This window comes from Schistocerca serialis, chromosome 7 (assembly GCF_023864345.2).
Source record: "Schistocerca serialis cubense isolate TAMUIC-IGC-003099 chromosome 7, iqSchSeri2.2, whole genome shotgun sequence".
Lineage (NCBI taxonomy): Eukaryota > Metazoa > Arthropoda > Insecta > Orthoptera > Acrididae > Schistocerca > Schistocerca serialis.
Window position 1 is genome coordinate 165,196,502 of NC_064644.1, and position 24,721 is coordinate 165,221,222.

Consider the following 24,721-nt stretch of genomic DNA (forward strand, 5'->3'; position numbering starts at 1 on the left):
GTACTAAGGTTGTAAAACAAACTTCCCACAGTTTGTGTCAGGTTGAGCTCTTCGTCTGATAGCACTGCGTAAGTAATTTGTCTAAGAGGTATCACAAGTAGTGTTCCTGTAGCTGTGGGAATCATTGGTTGAAAACGAGTTTAACACCAGTGGGTACAGCACTGCTAAATATTCAAAATGATTATCAACCTAAGTCTGAGTTCATCCACAAACTGAGACGTATTTGTAATATTGAAGCTAGACTGTGTATCCTTGTCTTCCTTGAGTGGACATCGGAAGGCGTTTACACACACTTATACGAGGGTAATCCCAAAAGTAAGGTCTCCTAAGGGACACGCATGTGCCAACGCAGGCACAAATGAGAGATCTTTAATTTTAATCATAAGCACAGACCACAGTAGTAGCTGCATAGTGGCAAAGTGATAAAGAGCAAGAGAACGAATACGAAGCTCGCAGGTTCAATCCCTCGTTAGGCCCACGATTTACATGTGCCATTTTACACTTATTTCCCATCAGGTAGTGATTGTTGATGTGAAAAATGTCGAGTTGCACTGTGGACCGAAAGCCACGTTATACTGTTGGTTCCCCTATTAACTGGCCAGGTAAGTCAACTCAAAGGTCGGAGGAAAGCAACGGCATACCACCTCCAACAAGACCGTGACTATTAAAGCACTGTGGTGTTCAAACCACTCTTCCGACTGATTACTGCTTTACTTTCTATGGGTTCCAAAGTTAATGATCTTCGGGTTATTAACATTTTTGTGCTTTCATGCTGTAGCTTTGATACCAGTAAACTTAAGTAACCGGCCGAGCACTGTCACCTTTCGAGTTGCCAAGGTGGTAGACGACGATGCTGTCGACCGCAGTTACAATTTTGGTCATGGCTATGTTTCAGTCGAATACCTCTATGGGCCTTTCTGCGTATTTCAAGATATACTTTTATACACTTGGTACGCTTCCAAATTGATATCTGATAGAGCTGTATTTAGCAACATGAATCAGATATGTTTTCCGTGAAGTATACTGGACAACACGTCAGTGCAGCGAGATTTCGTTTGTGTGATGCGCATGGTGCAAGAAATATTTGTATTTTGCTTATTTCTGTGATAGGTTTCACCACACTGAATGCAAGCAAGCTCACGAATAGACTGTCAATAACTGGAATTACGCAATAATACACTTAAAAGTTGTATTTTTGCATTATGTGTCCCAGTGAAAATAACAGTAAACAGGTTATATGCCTACTTGCTTATTACTCGCGTTTCTCGATGCTGTCCTCAAAACATAAAAATAAAAAGAGAGAGAAAACAGAAATGTATTTCAAATATCAGCTCGGTGACGCCATGTTCGTCTCGTGATGTAAAGCAAGGATAATTGATAGGTAATATCTCGTTGTACTAGCGATATGTATGGCTAAAGAGTTCTTTCTTTTCTCTCTGCAAACAACCAGAACAGAATTCAGTAACAAAGTGGTAAGAACAGCTATGCAGTGGGCCAATTAAACACTCAGCTTTTCTTGGCTATTTTATTAATCGTCAGTTATGCAGTAACATCCATGATTACTGATTCGTTATTACTACCATTTTTATTGTTATTCGTCACCTCACAACAGCTTCCCTATCACTCATTGCTGCCGATGCATGTAACGAATGGATCAGGATGAATGGAATGTGGGATGTTTCGTCACGGCGAATATACACATTTATCTCGGCGTCTTGTGTTCAGGGTAATATGAAAATATCAATAAGAGAAGACGACAACGGGATACCGGTGATGCAGGCAATAATACCCAACTATTTCTGTCGACTTAATACCATGACGACAGACAAACTGGCGTCTCACCGTATTTTGATTGTAATTCGTTAGCCTTCTTGCAACCTCGTTTTAATACGTCGTGGGAGCAGGCACAATATTTTGCTTTTTGAACATCGAACAATAACACACAAAGATAGTAGATGGAAGGATACAAAGAAACAATCAGACTCATGGGTGTGGATCCAGTTCATCACTAGAAGACTAAACAAGAGGGAAACATTAAGAAAGCAATGAATACCCTGGTTAGTATACATTATTTGTATAGATCTGGAGATGAAAAAGCGCAGATCTGCACAGTGCCCGAATCTGCACTTTAGTTTCTGTCTTAAAGGGCATAATTTTTAGTTTATTTTCTTCTGAATTTTCAAATGAATTGATTATTACGTGGTACAGAATAATTAGTTAACTGTGTTTCTTACAACTTCCATTCGCACCAACATTTTTCTACATTCTCGTGCAATTCAAGAAATTCTACTTGTATGATCACAGGACTGCACATAGATGCAATCGATTTCGAGGTGCAAAGTGTTTGTTATCTTACTTTTCGTGACAGGTGGACAAAGTTGATTTCCAAAGACTTTTTATTGTACTGAAATACTCTTTTGTCACAAAGTAACAAGCTAAGTGTTTTATTCGTATATATTTTTTGGGCAACTCTATTCGTGATGGAAGATTGCACATCTGAATGTTTGACACAACTGGTAGGAGAAAACGCTGCATATTAACCAAACCCCGCGCCTCCTCTCTGCATCCTCCTATGACACGAGCACGGGATTTTCCTATCATAACGCTACAGAGCTGTTCCTAGCACAGCTGAGAATTGGCAACATCGTCACAAACATTTGGCAACACTGTGACATTGCAATCACTTCCGTGTATGGTACTGAATTGACTCGCTAAATTTACTTGATATTCCCTTTCCATTTGAATGGCTCGTCCTATATAATCCTCATGTAATCTAAGACACTGAGACAGAAAATTCAATTTTTTGGCTAAAGAAATGCTATTCTTCACATAAGTGACAACTTTTATTATCTTACACGATGCATTACGAGGCTGAGTGACCAACACCATGATGAGAGTGAAGTGCTGGCAGCAGTGTGTCCGTAGTCCCTTGGTACCGCCCATATCTCATGTCGCAACGGCTCAATGAGTCGTCACTTCTAACCGTGGTCGGGGCCAGCATGTGTGAGGTTTTTTTCTGATTTATTTTATGGGGCTGCAGATTTGCAGAAAAATTCTCTAACGAAATCAGGAGAAAACCTTTACACATCAAATCCTCTTGGTAGCTCGACACAGTAAGTTGTATTACAGCATATTGATAACTTTTACTTATGGACCGTCTGACCAACCGAATAAAACACTCTTTTAGTGCCATACGCGTTCGCCTTTATTTTCTGCAAGGCATCATCAGTGGCCTGGAATGTGTACAAATGTTTGCTATTTAATTTACATTTCTGTCACTGTACCTAGAGGTTGTAAACAGTTCTGGTGGTTGGTATTTCCTATTAAGTAGCAATGTTTTGAACTGTACTTACAGGTTGCGTGGACAATTTCTTACATATTACGCTCCTGTTGCATTTTTGGTGTTGTTCTTCTTATGAATGCCAATTTGAGTTTTTTTCCCACATTCCACAGCACTATGAACTGAACGCTTGTTTCAATGCAATGTTTTAGTTTCTGTTGCCGACTGTCAAATGTTTTCGCCAAAGATAGAATGTTATTGCCAAACTTTCGAGTGCAATTATTGAAGTATCTGTGATCTGTTGTGTATGCATTTGTGTGTGCGTTTTGTGTGTGTGTGTGTGTGTGTGTGTGTTTGTGTGTGTGTGTGTGTGTGTGTGTGTGTGTTTAGGTGTGATATAAGTTTTTGTGCTGTCTGTGCTTTGTGTGTGTGTGTGTGTGTGTGTGTGTGTGTGTGTGTGTGTTTTGGTGTGGTATATATATATATATATAATTTTTTTGTGGGCTCTGCTTATGTGTGTGTGTGCGTGTGTGTGTGTGTGTGTGTGTGCGTATTTTTGGTGTGATACAATTTTTTTGGCTGTGTGTGTGTGTGTGTGTGTGTGTGTGTGTCCAGAAGGTGAAGGGGGAAGAGTTTTTTTGTTTTATCTTATCATTTCCTTTATTAAGTGTAGGAGGGAGCCTGTGCTGATTGCTTGTTCATTTATCATGTGTTTGTTTTCTGCTATGGCTTTCTGGATGTGGAAGTTTTCTTGTATTTGTATAAGATGTTTGTCATGGTTGCTTATTCTCATTATTTTCAGTTCTTGTTTCATGTTTGTAGGATGAAGGTTATGGTGTTTAAAATGTTCCGCAAATGTGGAATGGTTTGTTTCATACTTCCAACATCTGATGTTTTCTTTGTATCAGACGGTCCATAAGTAAAAATTATCAATATACCTTAATATTACACGCAACTGAGGAAAACAGGACTACAAAAGTTGAAGATGACAGTAAGTTGTGTTAATGGTCATAGATCTCGCCTTTCTGATTGCCAAGCTGCTTCACAATACAAACATCTCGGAAGAAATTCGAATCGACTGTCAACGATAAGAAATTCAATATTGTTCTTCACTTAAGACTCACATGCCAGGGTGATAAGTGCGATGGAAAGAAACCTCTTGGTTACTACAGGGCATCTATGCTAAATTTCCACAGTAGAAATTAGGAACTCTCTGCAGGCATTTGCTAACAGGCGGCTCTAGCAACTTACGTTTTCTCTGGGTAGCTACAAATATGGGCAATTTTATCGTCTTAAATCCAATTGAATATTTTAAATATCACTTTTGAACAGCGTTCACTTCTCCATCATTTAATGTATGGACCTCAAAACAAGCAATTTGCGTTAGTAGCTATAGAGCAGGTTCTGAAAGGTTTCGCATCTATTTACCATAGGGAATCAAAGAAAGAAACCAAACACATTACATTACACAAAACTGCAGATTCCTCAACATCTCCACATATTGCGCGTGAATGGGTTCGAATGCTGGCCTGGCACTAATGTTTTCATTGTGTATTATCAAGCTCTAGCATGAGAACACCTGTCTGTTGGTGGATAATAATTTTGATTTTTAATGTATTGTCAACACTAACGATATCTGACGGTTTTGACTCCCAGTGAGACACAAGACTATTTGAGAGATCACGGTAAGTTCAAGGATGTTTTTCCGAGCTGCTCGTGGAGAAAAATTCGGTAGTTGACGTCTCTTTGTGTGTAGTCAACAACGGTATGTGTGGGGTTCGATTCCCAGTCAGCACTGAACTCTTCGTCATATTATTTTTAGTTCAAACATGCTCACATGTCGCTGCTGATGTAACAAATCCATATTTAACGTTCGTTTTCTCTAGAATATAACAGCGATAGGTTACGGGTTGGAGTCCTGGGAAGCAAAACATTAATGATACGTCTCGTCAATTCAGTTAAAACATCTAGCTACTGCTGAGAAAATCCGATATGTCACAGATGATTGTGCTTCGATAACAATCCGATTAGGTTCTGGGTTCGAATCCCTGTCCAACACAAAGCTTTACCTCACGGCATTTCAAGTAAGTTACCTGTGAAGAAGCAATATTTAACATCTCTCGTAGTTCGTTAACAGGGACAATAGATGCTGGGTAGGAATTCGCGTCCGTTAAAAATGTTTACGTTATGTAATTTAAAGTTGATATTTGCTAACTGATACTGTCTAAAATCGAGGTACATCACTCTCTGTATGCCTAGTCAGGAATGACTGTTAGATTCCGTCAGTCACGAAATATTAGTCTGCATGACCTGGGTTTGAATCCATATGGAGAACGAGACGGTTCGTCGTGTCATTGGAAGTTCATACATATTCTCAACTAGCTGCTCGTGAGTAACCTAAATTTTAATGTAATTTTGTTTTAAATAACAAGTACGGTATGTTACTTTGAAGAAGAAATCATGAATACGACGAACTTACTAGGTGCATTACCTATCTGACGTAATAATGAGAGTGGTAACATTTCAGGTATGTCATTTATTGCAATAAATGTGAGCTTACAAGCCTTAAGGACAGTCATGTCTGTGATAAGGTATTCCCTGATATTTGTAGTATCGTGGTATTACTTTACATTTTGAGTTATTGCGTTACAGAGCCGAGTTTTCTAGGGGTGACGTGTTGGAGCCATTTTCAATAGTCAAACGACTGTACCAAGGAGCGATTAGAGGACCTGCTAGACAGCTGCGTTACGGTTGCATGCGAATCAGGCGAAATGCAATTCAGGTCGTTCGGATACTTTGGAGCACGACTGTACATTGCTGCTAGAAGAGGAACAAGTTCTTTTGGATACTCAATAAACAATGGTCTGCAAAACAATGACAGTACAAAATTATCTATTACAGCATGCGGCATTAATATGCGGGTGATGGAATTGTAATTTACTGAATATGTACAAATACACTTTTTGTGGCTACTTAGAAATGATATATATATGTATACATATATAATTAATATTTCTCATTATAGTGCTGGTTAGTGTAACATACTGCATAAATTGTGAAATAAAATAACAAGTACTTGTCATGTTGATTAATCATGTTTCTGCCAGTCATTTGCGTCTTTCCTGCACGATATTTCAACTGCGTGACTCGCAATCGTCTTCAGGTGCTGTCCGATACTGATTACAGTGTGGAACGAGTGGTATTTATGCCTACATTGTGCTAGGTCTTCCTTGTGCGGTCTGCGCCACGTCTGGCGCTCTGTCCGTGGTGTGCGCTGACCAATTAACAACTGCTGTAGCGTTTTCTTCTAGCCGCAGCTGTTCCGAACACTGTGTGCATACTTTGTGGTTATCATCCATTTGTCAATACAGCTGAATTAAGTTCTGAATGGCTTCCAAGCTGTGCTAGACATTTTATCTTCTGATTGCCGTAATTTTAGTCCTTCGGTGAATTAGGACGTTCAGTTACCGTAGTGTGCCGTGTTAGGCGTTCTGTCCAAAGTTCTTGTCCCCCAGGAACGGCTGCATTGTTACCGTATTTTCAGGCCGATTGTGTTCAGATTGTCGCTCGAGACTCGGAAGAACGTCCTCAGATATTGTTCCTGTTGTCTTACGCACCATTTCACGTACATCCTTTATTAAATGTATTGGGCTGTTATCTCTAATTCCATCTTTATACTTGTGTCCCTTGGGGTCTGGATGTTGCCCACATTGCGTCTTCAGAAGATCGAGTGCTCGGTTCCACGTCAAGCTCTACTGGTAACTGCTTTCCCGGTTAATGAGATTCTCTGTGACCTTAATCTCAAAGGATTCTTTGATGACGCTGTCCCTGTATCTTGATGTTCGTGTTAAAATGTTGGCATCATTATACTTCATAGAAAGATTGAGTTCTAAACTATGCTCGGCAATCGCTGACTTGGTTGCCTGTCTCAGTCCGGTGCCCCTTTGGTGCTCTATGCACCTGATGTCAAAGGTCCTGGTCGTCTGGCCAATGTATGCCATACCACATTCACATGATACATGGTAAATGCCCGGTTTCTGTAGATTCACACTCCCTATCAGAGCCTTAATCTTGTTGGGTGGATGGAACATCCTTTTAATGTTATGTTTGAGGAGAATTGTACTGATTTTGGGAGATATCGGTCCAACATATGGCAAATGTGCAACCTACTGCGTTTCTTCTTGTATCTCTTCAGGAACTGCTGGTGTGGAAACAGGGCACAGTGCCTTTTGAACATCTTGAGAAGAGTATCGATTTTTGTAGAACAAAGATTGTAGATGTTCTATCTCCATCACCAACTTTTCCGGATCTGGCAGAGTTTGTGCCCGTGGATCAGTGTTCTGAGTACACCGTTTTTCTATGCTGGGTAGTGGCAACTGCTGGCTTGTAGGTACAAGTCGGTGTTAAGGGTTTTGCAGTACACACTGTGACTGAAGGTACCATCTCCTTTCCTCTTAACTAGAACATCTAGGAAAGGGAGTAGTCCATCCTTCTCCAGTTCCATCGTGAACTTAATGCTAGGTTGGCGTGAGTTTAGGTGGTCCAAGAAAACGTTGGACTTTTCCCTCCCATGGGGCCACATGACATGTGTCATCCATGTATGTAAAAAAAGAGCACTTGGGTTGATCTGGGGCCAGTGTAAATGCGTCCTCTTCAATCTTTCCATAAAGAGATTGGCCACCACTGGTGAGAATGGGCTGCCCATTGCCACCCCTTCTTTTTTCTCTTAGAATTGACCCCCATATAGGAAGTATGTCGAAGACAGTATGTGTCTGAATAAGTCCAGGAGAGCACCGTCAATCTTTTCTCCAATCAGCTCAAGTGAATCATTCAGTGGGACATGGATGAACAGGGAGACCATATCCGAGTCTGTGATCTGAGTTGCCTGAGGCATTGTAGGAAAAACTCTGAATTGCGAATGTTTTGGGCACATACCCACATATGGCGAGAGCATCTTCTTAAGCTGTTGAGTAGTGAGGTAGGTGGTTGCACCAATATTGCTGACTTTTGGGAGAGGAACTCCTTCCTTGTGCCCCTTAGGTAGGCCACAAAATCTGAGTGATAATGGTGCTTTAGCCCTTAACTGCTTAATGGTCTTTCCTGGATGGCCGGTTTCCTTTAGAAGAGCCCTGGTCTTCTTATTCAACTTGTCTGTGGGATCTCTTTCTACTGGTCTGTATGCCAGGTCGTCTAGAAATCGTTGCACCTTACTGTCATAATCTGCCTTCTGTGGGATGATGATCACATTCCCCTTATCTGCTGATAACACCACAATGTGGGCCAACTTCTCATCACCAGAGATGTGTGATTTGGGCACCTTGGTTTTAGTGAGCGCCCTGTGTGTGTGTGTGTGTTTTTGTAAAAATTGATAACAGTATTTGGAATACAAATGAGTAAGATATGCATGATCACACATAGAGAAGGAACTAATGATTAAATATTTGTTTTTTCTTTTAGTTTTGTAATTTAGGTTTTATTTGACTAGAGATAATTTTCTTATTTTTGTAGGTAGTAATTACATTTCATGCCTTTGAAAGTCATAATCACAGCACACTGAATTGCAACATAATGAATGAGTACATGTTTTTATTGAGTATCAGCAGTAGCAGTGGGAATGGCAATTTAACATCCACTGCTGGTTAGGACATTGTTTACATGCGTCCTTACATCACAGATTCAATATACTCATCTTTGTTGCTCCTTTATTTCATAGACTGGACGCTGCTTCCAATAGGTAGTCTACTGCACGTTTTCTTATCTTTTGGATGTCAGTCCTTTGAACACTGTCCATTCATTTTCATTATGGTAGTAATTATGTCTTTCATTCCAGTCAGTTGCCTAATCCCTCTGTTGTTTTGATGTCTCACTTGGGAATTTCCAGTGTACATCTCTAAACTTTTGTGGAGTAGCTTCCAGTTTTATAATGGTTTTCACATTAAAATACGTATCTAATATAAATCATAACTGGTAACACATTGAGAGAGTTATCTTCCATACCAATAAGGGAAGTTTTGTTTCATAAACCCTGTACAATTTACTAGAACCACTGCAGGCTTTTCTTTTTACTCAGTTAAATTATTTTATTGCCTGGGAAGACTTCTTCAGTTTCCGCACATAAAAAAACTCGGAGACTTCTTTATTAATTCGTATAAATTCTTTCTGATGTTGATAATATATTATTTTAGCTTTCTTGTAACTGATTAAATTCTCAATCCTGCAGTTTGCTCTTGTATTAGCAGTTGAAGTTTATCTTAACTACAGGCAAATAGTGGAAAACAAAGTTTGGTTACAAGATTTTGCATTAACACACATATTTCTTCAGTATTCCAGTTTAATGGTCTGAAATCTTCACCTAGAATGGCTGAGGATCGTTTTATTAACGTGGAATCTCCTTGGCAGGTTCATGTTTCAGCACTGCATTTCACATTAGCCTAATTAAGTGTAGTGGGAGCTGTAGAATTTACATGTTCACTTTTATTACCTTTATTCAAGAATTATTGTAATCAGTTTGTTCCAGTACCAATTTCTTAATCATTCTTCCACGGTTTCTTCAGTTGGTAGGTTGATGTATATATTCTACAGTGTACTAACATAGCTTGAATTAATGCCTTGTTTCTCAAGTGGTATTTGTACTGATTTTTTTAAATGACTACAAAGTTTTTTCATCATTTGAGAACCTCACACATAGCAATAAATCATACCCAGAACTCAGTATATTATTTAAGTGATAACTGGTGAATGATGCATTATGCAATGTATACTTCTAAATCAAACTCATTCTTTCACCATATTAAAATAAAAGTTTTCTTCTGTGCAGTTGGTGATAATTTTTGTGAATGTCTTGCACAGTCTCTGTTATGAAGTAAAATTATACAACTTTGTTCCAGTTTGGGGGGGGAACAGACATTTTGTAGACAACTTTGTATGTTCCTGTTCCATTATTTTGCCTTCTGGTTTAACCATATACACACAAATGTCATCTTCTGACACCTTTCTTTTATTTTCATCTCCAATAGTTATTACACATCATCTGGTGTAACTGCCAGAGTGTCATTACTTTGGTTAACTATCAGTTTACCTAACTGTTCTATTGAACTATGCATACATGTAAATAAATTTCATAATTATTTTATAAATCTCATTACCATCGTAAATGATGAAATGTTGTGTCCTCCCAACCCAGCTCATTTGTTTTGCCCTTTTCTTACTCCTATTGTTTTCAACTGTTCTCCTCACCAAATTATCATTGAATCTTCTCACCTAGACACAGAGAAATAATGCAGCACATTCTACCATGATTTAAATAATTTGCTTGAACCTTTTGCCTTCTCTTTAACCTTTTGTCTTCACTTCTTGTTCTATTTAAGATTTTTTTCTCTTTATTTCTTTTATACCTCAAACATCTTTAATGGTTTGCATGAGTACTTACTTGTGAGTCCAACTTCCTGCCCAATGAATCTGTCCCTTGCGGATTCGTATTTGTTTGTTCTCTGCACTTTACAAGTTTACGATTCCTTCAAATCGAAAGTGTTTTGTGACCTTCGCATCCAGATTAATAAAGCATATTCAGTTTTTTCTTTTGCCAGGACATAGTACTAAACTTCTATAAACAACAATATCTAAATTATAAATCAGATCTTTTGTACAGTCTTCATAGAATTTTATGTTAATACCTACATTACTTATGTGTATAACAATGGTTGTTTAATCTGAGCTTTGTAAAAAAAGAGAGAAGTGCTCATAAAGGAGAACATGATCAAGTCTGGTTAGCACAATGGACTCTCATTTGGCAAGACAACACTTCAGATCCCTGTCAAGCCATCCACATTAAGTTATTCCATAATTTCCCTAAATGCTTCATCCAAATGCTGGGATGGTTCCTTTCAAAAGTCACGGCAATTTCCTTCCCCATCCTCTCATGATATGAGCTTGTGCTCTCTTTAATGACCACACTGTTGAGGGGACATTAACCACTAATCTTCTTTCCTTTTTTTAATGAGCTCTGCTGCAATTTTCATGTGTCAGAACTATTTTGTTTTATATAAGTTTGAAGAATATAATTATGCAATGTTAACTGAAAATGATATGGATTCTAATATACCAATTATTATCTGATTATATGTTAAATAAGAAAGATAAACAACAAGAACAATATTAACATGCAGTTCAATCCTATGCATGGGTAGTGAATCCATAACGTATACATAAAGGTATTTTGAAGTTGATAAAACAAGAATTAAAGTGTATTAAGTTGCAATATATTTATTACACCACTGAATATTGGAAAACAATGTGGTATTAACTGGAATAACTGTGAGGATGTCAGAAGCATTTCTGCCCAATTAGAGCTACAACTTAACAATATCTCAAACCAATATAACAGGTCACGTAATCTCAAGTCAAATTACCCTTCATAATTGTTAAAGTATTAACACAAATGGTGACTTTGGTATTTGTTCATTAGCAACTCTCTGACTGTTAATTTTTATGTGCATACTGGTATTCTACTCCATTTAAATTTTAGGGCAATGTCACCAAAAGCTGTTTCTCCTAGGGCATCATTGTACATGAACAAACCCTACAGTAAATTTGCCTAGAGGAGATCCCCAACAGTTGCAGCAGACTTGGCACACCTGCTTGGTGTGTCTATCTCAACTATTCACATAACGTGATTTTGTATGTGTCTCTATAGTAACACCAGTGTTCTCACTGCTCTTCAAACAACTGGTTTTTTTTTCTCTGTTGCTGCATGCGCTTCACAGTTGATAGCTGGCAGTGATCATCTCTCGTGGACTGTGCTACTGTAAGGAAGCACAGGATGACCTAATATAGAGAAGAAACTGCATTTAAAACTCTGTCAATGTACGAGCCTGATACTTCCACAAAGCCACAGCCTACATCTTCCCCTCGGCATCATCCATCTGAACAGTACTACATCACCAGTATCTGAGGCAAAGACAACAGTCGTTATGCAGTCTTTCCAATTCGTCAGGATATTAGCAATGACTATTTCTATGGTGTATTACTGCTGCAGATAGCCATCTATAGTTTCATGTTGTGAGCCAGTTAGAAGTATTGAAACTTAGGAAGTCAAAAAATTTTCCCAGTAAATGTCTAGAACAAATTCTTCAAGTGTGTTAAGTCAGTATTAGTCACTGATTTCAGCAGCTTGACATATCATATTCAAGTGATTGCTGTCCTTCCACTGGAGAAATATCTTGAACAACCAATGGCTTAACAAGGCTGAAAATTGAAGAAGTATGCCTTCTGTACTGAAACAGATAAGTAGTAATACTGGTAGGATATTGCTCTACAGTACTGAAAAATAGCTCTATCCTAAAAGAGGTTTAATAGAGCAAATATATATGCCAGTTACTCGAGGTGGTGTCCTTTTGTGAATATAAGTGAAATGCCTTAATTTCCAATAACTTTCATTAAACACTGTCATATGTAACTGAAGCTCTGTTAGAGCAGCTATTATAAATCTATGTTCATAAACATTCACCTTATGAAGATGTGTCATGAAACCTACTTGTGACAACAAAACAGTAATTAATATTCATCACAATTTGAAACTCTTCATCATATGGCATTCACAGTTACATTGTAGTACCTTTCACTTTCTGCAATGAATATGGTGCCAACAATGAAAACCTACAATATACCTTAAGGCTGAATAATTTTGTCACACAAAAGAGACTACTTAAGTAAGTTAAACAGCAGTGTCAGACAATCATGTTTTTGTTGTTACTTGTGTTTTTCTGTGAACAGCCAGGAGAGTGTTAAATGGCAATAATGCACAAAATGTACCTGGTTAATTCATTCTTCATATAAATTCCAAGCAGTTGACAAACCCCTCGTCCCACTGATGTTGTCTTGTTTTTACTGTTCATCTGATTTGATGTAAACGCAGTAAGTGCACTTAAGGCACACATTTCTAGCATGTACAGGTGGCTTATGGGTGTGCACAATTTGGTTATAAGGTTATGTTATTTCATTACTTGTACCAGGACACAGCATAAGACCTGCTTGTAAAATTCTGCAGTTTCACGCCATCTGTTTAAAACTCTTCACTCTGTTCGGTCCCTGTGCCAGCTGATTTTTCTCCTCTGGAATTCTGTCATTATTAAAATATTGTTTTACTGAAGTCTGCATTGCTCCCATATAATGTAAATATCTTATATTCTGATTGGATTGTTTGATAATTTTACAGTTTACATACCATTTGTGATTTGTGTTTTCCTTATTACAAACAACAGATCAGTACCTCTTCATACACAGTGTAACTGGTAAACACCTGGGAGTTTACAGATGAATACCAACCGTTTTCGTGGTTAAATGTTTTCTTCTGTAGAAGTAAGAATATGCTGTCTCCAATTAAAACTATATTTTGAGGGACAAACAGATATCCAGAAGTATTTTTGGAACTTCTATGCAAGATGATTTACGATCAATGGGGAATAAACCAGAGGTACAGTAATAATACAATGTAATGTTTTAATGCCAACAAGGGAAGCCATTTATTTGCTCGACTCTCAATATATATTTTTCTTAGTCTGCACAACTCTACAACAATCATTTACAATTATCATTACTTTTTACAATTTTAATATGTGCCACATGACACTTTCATTATAGGGTGACATACAAGTAAGAGATTGAGATCATATTTTTAAATCACAGGTGTTAAAATAGATATATGGAAATGTATAATGGATCATGTTTACTGGTACACCACTACCTGTTAACAAAAACAAAAAAAACACCTAGTATTTTCATAAGGGTAAAACAAAACTGAAGGACACTGAAGCAGTTCTCTTTTAGAGATCATATGGCTATGCAGAACATAGAATCTTTGACTCACATGAATGATGCTACCAATTATATTGCAAATATGAGTTACCTACTATGAAAAACATGTATACAAGCTGTAATGATGAACAAATATTGATGAATAAGAGCTGCCTACTGTTACAGCATGGTGGGCCTGATTAACAGAAGTGCCACAGTCATACCACTGCTACAGTAAACCTTCTGATACTACTACCACAATGTCTGAAGAAAATTTTTAACATCTGTGTAACTGAAATCATTTTGTACTCAAAATTTCTTTGGACACTATACACAAAACATACATTACATTACTTTTTTAAATAATGTGAAGAGACAAAGCATTCCTGTAATAAAATCATACACAACATGTCACTTGTGTCCAGACCCTTATTCTACCCACAGAGATATCTACATAAATTGCGTATTGTCAAAAACCTGTTTGAATTATAAGCTGTCATACAACCAACCTCCAATTACATAACAGTCCAAAGTCTGTACAGAGCAACTGCAAATTCAATAACCACAAAGTGTTTAATGATAACTGTGAGTAGTAACTTACATCATACGGAATGTGTTGGTCGCCTGTCACCACTATGCAAGTTGAGAATAAATTCAGAGATCTGATAAATAATATTTGAGTACTGTGTGATGAGTTTGTATACTAAAACTGAATATTGTCAAAAATAATAATTTTAAAGAGGAACCTTGACAGCCATAACCAACACATTCTTACATAATATTAACAATATTCATTATGAAATCTGTAATAGTATCAAAAATATTAACAACATTAGAAATCAGCTTCTTCTGTGTCAATGCTTGTTTTGTGATACACAATCATGCAAAAGAGTTGTTCATGGTCACAAGAGGGCCAAATACACATATTTTACAATTGCTACTCAAATTCAGAACAGGCAGTTTTCTAGCTCAGAAGTAATATAGATAATTTTGTACACAAAATATTCTTAAATCTGTTATAGTTACCTACAATGAAACCATGCAAACCTAATTTAGCTAATACTTTTCAGACACACAGAGCACACAAATCATACAACATTCATATATTAACTTTAAAAATTCTTTATTATAACCTGACTTGAGAAGGAAATTCGTTAAAATGCACCAAAATAATTTTGATGAGTGTCTAATAAATTACTTCATAGAATGCATCTTTATAAATAAAACAAATTATGAGAATACATTCACAAAAAATGAGCAACAGTGTGCCTGTTTGGTTGAAGTTGTTGATTGAAATTTTTGTCTGAAACAAAGGCACAGTTTCTAATCCCACAAAATACTGCACATAATTTTTTGTTTTAGTTCTTTTTTACTACTGTGTGTAGGATATTACATCATCTATAGCTAAACCTCACAGAGTGCACTTCTGGAAAAACCTACACATTACAGAATAACATATCACAACATACCGTAAGCACAAATAAAGACATCAAAAAAATATGAATAATTGAATTTTGTTCATATTAAAAAGGTAATTACCCCTGAGATATCAACTTTCTTCACTCTAGATGAATGGTCCTAGTACACATTTCTCCTATAATGGCCCATTACTTGGTCTCTTAATAAGCTTTTTCTATTTTCAAAAGTGCATAAACACACAAAAGAAACCTGTTTGTAAATTCATAAAAACATACTTATGGGTAAAAATATGTGGAGATCAAAGAACTGGGAGTGGTGCTAGATATGACATGGTGTAATAGGTGGGATGTCAATCAAACAGGGCTTTATCTTTGGTAGATTTACTGCATATTCAACAATGGCAACTAGGATTATAAGAGATCAAGACTTGCCTTTAACTTGCCCAGCTATAATCATCTATTGATGTGAAACATGACTGCAGTATTGAACCCATAGCAGAAATCTTGCTTGGGTTTAAAAAAAGAAGTGTGAGAATGGACTTAGTGCAAAACATTCTAGATAATATCTAAGTGGTTTTAATATTGGTGTATGGACAGTCATTGCAATGTATATTTTCAAAGTTATCCATGATATAAATGATTCAGTTTCATGTTGTGTGACAGAAGTCCACTTTAATAAAAATTGTATGGCTAATGCCCACTTTGTTATTTTTTTCTGCACCCTGCCCACATTTTCTGTCAGAGAACAGAAATCAGTTTCATGAATGATAGCTGTTCTGTTACAGAAAATTAAAAGTGTCTTCCAGATGAAGAAATGACAAAGAAGTTGTAATATTTCAAATGTTAATACACCAATTTTCTCAGAATCTAAAACTAAAATAACATTACTATGAAGTTTCTGGAATTAGTATTCCAAAAGCACCATAGTAGAGTTATCTTTAGCAACAAGAAACTGAACCATTGAAATCATAATAATGTGAAAATGGTTGTTTGCAACTGATGCATAAGTTTTGACAATACCAATGAAGTTTCTGAAACAACTGTTTCAGAAGCATCACAGCAGTGCAAACTTAAGACACCAATATATAAGTGGGATTCTGTCTAAAGAAAGTGGAAGAGCTGAAATGTTAAGGAAGTATTCAATTGTTCATTGTTACAGAAGGCTTCAGAAACATTTAAGCTGTGACCACTTGTATTTACACTGCATCTGTTCTATCTACAAAGATAAAATAGGGGAAGAGGAAGAGTGACAGTGCAAGAGCACACATTATTACTTTCTTAGATGAAAGGTGTTACATGCATTGTCAGTTTACCACATCTTCCTTCTCAATATGATAAGACCAGCCAAAGAGTGGTTTTGCACTCTAATCCAGCACCATCCCTTGCTTTATTCAAAAACATCTAATAATAAAAATTTAAAACAAAATAAAAATAATTTACAATGCTATACATCTGCAGTAACAACTGCACAAATATACTCACATGTAGCTCAAATGATAAACTAAGTTACCAGCAAATAATTGTACATTTTAATTGTAATAAACTTTACGAGATCGTAGAAAGTATTGTTACTGGAATAGTGATGTTCTTAACTGTGTGTCTTCTTTGCTTGTTTTACAGATGGCCCCTCCTGTGCTATCTTGTTTGGTTTGGTGCCAGTGGGGCCACTTGTCCTCTTTCTGCTCTTCATGAAATCTGAAACAAGAGAAATGCCACATGTAAAAGTGTGTTGACGTCAGATGAACTAGAGAACTGCCATGAAGATTCGCAAAGTGCAGGAGAAAGTGTAAGATGACATGAAAACATAGCGGAAACACTATAGATTACATGATAAATCATTTCAGATTATTACTTTGTTCTCACTCACAGACAAGGTAGCAAAAATTTCACTCTGCATCAGTTTTAGCATTTCAGTAACAAAAATGTGTACCAATCTAGCTGAATGATAAGCAGACTAACACCTTTAAGATACTAGCTCATTGTGCCTTATTGCAGGCATTAGTGCTTATCTGTCTGCTTCCACATTTTTGCCAGAAAATACCAAAACCACAGCAAAAGAGATAAAAGGCCTTACTGGGACATTAATTATCATATGTATGTTCAGGAAGACGAAAAATGTTCTAAGTAAGTATTTAGACAACACAGAAACAATATGCAATATAAGCGATAGTTGGAGAAAGTGATAAAATGAGCAAAGTAGCAAAGTTTGCAGCAGGGACTGCAAATATAAACAATTGCAAAACTTTTGTTCACTACAATTCTAGCTCCGTTTAATTGGCAAAATGGTTGTTTGCATCATTACTTTCATAATAATGTATTTAGCACTGACATTTTAGAAGTAAGTATCCTATCTCTGTCAAAACTGGAATACAGCACTGCAGCCAACAAACAAACTGAAACCCCCCATTTTCATCCATAATTAAAGAAATATAAAAAGAATAGTATCTCTTCTGCATCATTATGGCCATTTTGTAACATGCTGTAAGTTTGTGAATAAGTATCCTGATGGTTATAAACTAGCTACATCTTTTTTTTGTGTCTTGTTGAAGTCATCAATATCTACTGGTCACTATAGGTGAAACATCAGATGAGTAAGAATGAAGGAAGGGAGGAAGGAATTTCCTATGGCTTTGTGAGAAACTCCTCTACATCTGCTACACTTATTTTTAGCAAAGGCACAGAGAAACTTACATCCCCTGGCCAAGAGAGATGGCACTGTGGCTATGGCATTGGACTCATATTCTGGAGAAGGGGACTTCAAATACGCATTCATTCAGAAACAATGTGAGTTCAAGAGCTCAACACGTAGAAGCTTCACAAGTGATAACCAAAAATGAAAAGTGTTTGTGCATACTCTCAGCACCAAAGATGACATTTCATTGGGTACGAAATAACAACTCCCATGCTTCCAATATGTTGAAGTATCTTCTTTAATGTTTATTTGTGTACACAGGACGAGTCACATAACATAATAACAGTAATAAGCTTTTATCACAGTAGTCGCCTATTTAGCAGCTTCGAATGCAGTTACAAAGTTTATACATAGTTGAACACACACACACACACACACACACACACACAGACACACACACACACACACACACACACACACTCTCTCTTCCTTCAATGTCTCAGTTGATAAAAGAGGTAGGGTTTACAGAATTACGTGCCCCACTACACACTATCAGTTGCTGAAAAACTCCTGACTCCTTCTCTAAATAAATCATGTTTTAAGTTTATGCCACTCACTCAGTACATGGGATGTCTCTCCTATGAGTTGATAGGCACATTTTCTCTGGTGTTTCGGCAAATATTTGCAATATAGTTTTTGGAGTGTGTAGCTGGTGTCAGTTCTAACAAATACTGCTCATCACATACATCATGCGATGCGCAGAGTCGACGGAAAGTGTCGGTTTGTTTCCCGTGGCAAACAACACAATTTTTTATGTCAGAATTTTACGTGTTCATTGGATTGGGTGGTCTCATATTAGTCTAGCGCGATATTCGTGTCATCTACAGGGCGATTCGGTGATTTCATTTACAGGATAATTCCGTGACGATGTTGCAAACTTTCATGGATGGATGGAGATGCGTAAACGTGTCAAGTTGAGGTAGGGGACCCTGGTTCGGGAACGACCGAATCAGAAAGTCAGAACCTGCTTCTTCAACAGATCTATACTGCGGACAGCGCAGGCAAAGCTAATCGACGTGGAAAAGTACAGCGCTCGACTGTGGTGGGATGCCACGACCAGATTAGCTTTCCGGTCGGTGGCAGAGCGAGGCGTGGGGTCGCGCGTGACCCATATTCCGACCGCCAGATGGCCGCAACGGGCAAAGCACACATCTGTACGACTGTGGCCGGATGGAGATATCTGCACGCGCGAGGTCGCACCGTTGTCACCCGATAACACTTGTGCTAGATGCGCAAAACCCTACGCGGTGAGCAGTTCTGGACTCTCCCTGTTCGTTGTCCTAGTACGTCTCCACCCTGCCACGGTACGTATCCGTACCGAAACACCGCGATTTTGCACACTCGCTAATACTCTGCTACGATGTTTCATGCATATCGTGCCTGATAGTTCGATGAACTTCTACTGCCTTTCACTGCGTTCAGCGATATTACTCCATGCTCAGTCAGAAAATATATCTACATGGTTAAGAAATTAGTAATGTAATAAAGGACACAGAGATGCAATGATATCCATATGGCATTTGTTGACCCTCTCTGACACAAGCGAAACTTTGCAGACTCAAAATAAAAGGACACCTATTTTCGCTTAGGTGTTACCGAGAAGTCTCGAGAGATTTTATCAATCTGCTCGCGCACTGTAGCGGTAAGCCACTGTTAGCGCAGTGGTTAAGAGCACATTTTCGATTTTCTGTTCGGCCGCTGCGACCGATCGGTTCTAGGCGCTCAGTCCGGAACCGCGCTGCTGCTACGGTCGCAGGTTCGAATCCTGTCTCGGGCATGGATGTGTGTGATGTGCTTAGGTTAATTAGGTTTAGGTAGTTCTAAGTCTATGAGACTGATGACCTCAGATGTTGTCCCATAGTGCTTAGAGCCATTTGAACCATTTCGATTTTCTGCATCCAGTTTTCAATTACAATCTTACGTTATTTTAATCTTTTGTTGTTGCGGGAGTTGTGACATTAATAATTGTTGTGATGCCGTGAAATACTATGGAATTATTGACAAAAGATATAAGTGTTTCAAATCTTATCAGGAACAGATTTTATCATCACAAATATTACACAACTTTTAGTATTAGCAGTAATTAAAAATGAAAAACATATTAATTCTGGAATCGTCTGCGTCAGAGAGACCTACCCAGGGTCCTTCTTTTGAGGAAATGCCTTGGACTATGCGTATCTGAGGTAGTACAAGACATTCCGAATTCTGGGAATAATGAGTATAAAGCACAGATAGGAGTCAAGTATCTTATGAAAACTACGATAACAAATTCGCAAGTTGCGAACAGAAGAGAAAATTAACCAAGGAAGCGGAGGGTGGCGGTGCTCGTAATGTTTATATGACACAAGTTATTCCTTATGAACCATCTACGAGAACAGAGGAAAAAACTGCTACTTGTTGAGTACATCACTGAGACGCCGCTATCACAGCAACGTCAATCATATTGCTACGGGTTACTATGCCAAGCGATACGAAGTGTAGTGACCTCCCGAATGTAGGGGGCGGGGAGCATGCTCTGTTTAGCTGGAAGGTTTCACGGTAAGCTTCGGTCAGCAATCAAGAAAATCCTTGTATTTGCTTGTATTTTGGCGGGAGGAAAACGTGCCGCTCGAAAGCTCCGTCATTGTGCGACTATACCGGCTGTACTTTCAAAAGAAGGACTCTTCAGTGTATGTAGGTAACAATTTAACAGTGCTTAATTACACGCTACTTAAATATTACACGAATAAAGAATTACTTTGAGAAATTAGCTTCCATTTCAACTAAAGCAACGTGGTGGGAACTGTGAACTTATCCATACTTCGAGCGTCTTGTAATAAATACGGCTAAAAAAATTTGGCAAAGCCGCCTTCAACCAAAAGCTTGGTTTGAACTCCACAAAGCTTTACAAGGCAAGGTCCTTTTGGTGGTGATATACACTTGCTTCTTCCGACCCAGATAGTTATGTGGGACCTATAGTTTAACGCGGATTCCGAACAATAGTGAAACTCTGAATTTTTCGTATTAATAAATCATTGTCGTGAAAGGAGCGATAGCCAAAAAAATCCTACTGTTTATTGATGATCGAACCCCTGACCTTTATAGCTGGTGACACTAAGCTGAGGAACTCAATTTATCCAAATCATAAATTTCTGTTAATGGGACATCCACAACTGTTATGTAAATTGTTCATTATTGATGACATGTTTCGAAGCTAATTCGGGACTTTCATCAGAAGTGCCCGCAGCCAACAGGCGAGGTCACATGGTGATACCCGCTGACTCAGGCGGAGTCGGCGCAGTGGTAACCGGTAGCCACTCACGCGGAAATCACCGTCCGGTCGGTGACGCATCGGTGGGCCTGGGAACAAAGCCACGGCTGTGCTGTCTTCAGCACGCGCTATCTCTTCCGGCCTGGCTACATTTCCAGGCAACTGATTCACGGCGGCAGGGCGTGTCGCCGCCGAGGTGTAGCGTTGACATTGTCAGCACCTGGTTCAACGCAAAGTACATACGTTCTCCTTTTTTCATCTCATTCTGCGCATGCGCGTTGTGACTGCAGCCTTAGTCACTTCCTAGCAAAACGAGGCAGTCTGCCGCTAAACGACCTCCGAGCCTACCTCATCATTCATCAGATTGGTGACTCAAACGAGCCTGAACCGTTCTTATTTCTGGCGCCATCCTCAAACGTTCCAAGAACTGAAATCCATCTATTTCACGGGGAGTTTCTCACTTTTACTTCCCCGGAGGAGTCGCAAGGACTGAGAAATGGTGTTCTACTGATGCGTCCCCTGCTGCTAGGACTGCATTAAAATAATTTATGCTCCATATTCGTTGAGGAAAGAAGAACCTCAACATCACTTGACGCTACAGGTCTTATGAAATCTATGTCGCCACATTCACAGCTCGTTTTTGTACACGAAAATTCGCTATACCAGTAGAAAGTGTGAAAACCATGGCATGTAATAATAATTCGCGAAGAAACATACCAAAATACCAAAGACGTTTATCTAGTACGACGAAAAAAATATCCGTCAAAACAGAAAGCATACAAGCACATCAACCAATACAATCCCCTCTTTAAAGCTGGCGCAGCTTCAAGAACTAAACGAGACCCACCGACGGTGACAAGCAGTTGTCGAAACATGTTTGAATACAGCACGACGATTTTTTAACGGAAGGCGAGTTTTAAGACCCAAATTTAAGTCGCAAAGGCAGAAAAGCGGAAAAAGGTGATTACAGTCACAGCAGTATGACTATAGACCAAAATGCCTTGCATCCTAACATGGGAATTAGCATCATATTTAGGGAAGTCAAACGGTGTCATTCCTATTTATTCCCATAGGCATCTGGTGTCTGTTAAGCACAGTGGCACCCTTCAACAAATAGCTATAATGCACATTATGAAATCTCTTGCGGGGAATTTTATCGTTAGTTGTTTACTTTTTTCATACTCTCGAGCAGTCGTTGGATTTTCCACACGCAAAAATGCGAATATTCCACAGGTAGCAACGTATAGAGGACTTGTTGCGACACTTTAAAACTGCCGGTCGAGACACGAAACCGGACGTACTTCTTTAAGTAATGTTGTTATCGGTTGAGCCAATACGTGTAAGGTGACGATCCACTGCAGAGTTTTAAGTTGTAGCTAGCCGCAAGCTCGGCATCCTCTGCCCCACCAACGTACATTCAAATGAGAGTGAATTGGATGGCTGTTCAGGTCTTAACAAACAATCGTTTGCTGGGCAGTTCCTTAAATAGGCCTTTCGCCGAATTATTTACGTGCCAAACACACTAATCCTAATTATTTGAAGTCCAACGCGGCCGTGGAATTCATCAGAGACTGGCAGAACGCCTTTGGCGTCTGCATGTCGCTAGTGTCAGGAAAGGCTTGAAAGCGTTTCTTGTTTCCGCCGGCTCGTTAGCTCATTATGTCCTCCGCTCGCGCCCCATAATAACAGTGGTGAACACGACTGGAGCACCGTTTAATTTGGGGCCAATCCGTTCACACCCGCCGCTGCCCTTTGTGTGCAAATGGCCGAGCTGAGTGACGTTCAATCCTTGCCCTCCTCCTTTCTATTCTAATGTTCTGATTTGCAGGCGCCCTCCTCGACGTATAAATATTCAGCTATTATTGTCTGGGACACTTTCTCCGCAAACAGTTCCTGCCCCGCCCGTAGACAAGACGTCGCCTCGGTTCCCGGCAATCGACCAGCGGTAGCGGACAACGTACTATGCGATAGGAGTTACTTCTTTTATCGTTATGCAAAGATGTAATGTCCACTGTGTACGAACTCATATACCTGGAGCGTCACTAAATAGCTGGTTGCGCATCTCTGGTAATCCATTCTGTGTACAGGACAAATCTTTTACTCTGTAGCGGAGAGTGTGCTCTACTGAAAGTTCCTGCCACGAACAGTTGTTTGGTTTTTACCGTGGTACAAATAAGACACTCTTGTCCGGACCTGTGACTATCCAAGCCTATCTGAGGCCAAAGCAGAATTCCCGGTTCGAATTCTGGGATGTCAACAACGTTTTCCTCAGCGAGAGAGCACTGGCATGGCCTAGATCGAACTCCCGAGGAAAACTGGAGAACTGCCCGATTTGGAAAAGCTATGAGTACTAATCCAACATGGTAAAGAGGAGAAAATTCGTGGCGTTTCGAAAGTTTTAGAGAGGCCCTGGAAGGAGTGAGGCTGCGATGGAATGTCGTTAGTCATGCCCGGATAATTCAGTATGAGCGCTGTACTTAAAATGTAAGGTTTTGCATTCGCATCCAGACCCGCTATAGACCCTAATGAAGTCTTAACTTGCAACAATGTTTTTTTTTCAGAAGTTTTATCTTTATCTTTCTCCCGTGTCGCCGGAAGACACAAGATCGATAGCCGCTCAGAGCTGTCGACTGTTATTCCCCTTCAGCTGCACGTTTCAGAACTGTGTGAGACAGCAAAAGTGTGGGAGCCTCTTCTCTTTCTTAGGCCCAATTAGGGGCCCTGTCTGACCCCGGTAGGTGAGTGGTCAGCGCGACAGAATGTCAATCCTAAGGGTCTGGGTTCGATTCCCGACTGGATCGGAGATTTTCTCTCCTCAGGGACTGGGTGTTGTGTTGTCCTAATCATCATCATTTCATCCCCATCGACGCGCAAGTCGCTGAAGTGGTGTCACATCGAAAGACTTGAACCCGGCTAACGATATACCCGACGGGAGGTACTCACCGACATTTATTTTTGAGGGCCCTGAAATCGAAGCTCCCTAGCTTAGACAGAGGTAGAGTGTAAGACATGTCACTGATAAAAGATAGACGACGAAAATGAAAAAAAGATCTTTCGTCAGTACTTCTTATTACACTTCCGCGGACTAAAGTGGTTGGTACGCAAGACCCTATATGCAACCACGGTGATGTGTTGGAAATTTTGCGCAAACGCTACCGTGAGCTGTTGGCTAAGCAGATCTGGTTCACACCAAGGCTTGGAGCCAGCTTTCACCATTGAAAATAAAACACAGTGTGTTCGCGCCCTGGTTCGCATTCGGCGTGAAAGCGGACATCGCCACCCGCGTGTGC

General features: G+C 39.1%; 1 protein-coding gene across 1 annotated transcript in view; it reads right to left on the reverse strand.

The window, feature by feature from the left end:
- Positions 1-13,770: 13,770 nt before the first annotated feature.
- Positions 13,771-24,721, reverse strand: part of LOC126412347 (cyclin-dependent kinase inhibitor 1-like) — a 49,305-nt gene continuing 38,354 nt past the window's right edge. The window contains exon 2 of the mRNA XM_050081898.1: positions 13,771-17,184. Within this exon, the coding sequence (XP_049937855.1) occupies positions 17,078-17,184 (107 nt within the window). The 3' untranslated portion in view covers positions 13,771-17,077. The remainder of the gene's footprint in view (positions 17,185-24,721) is intronic.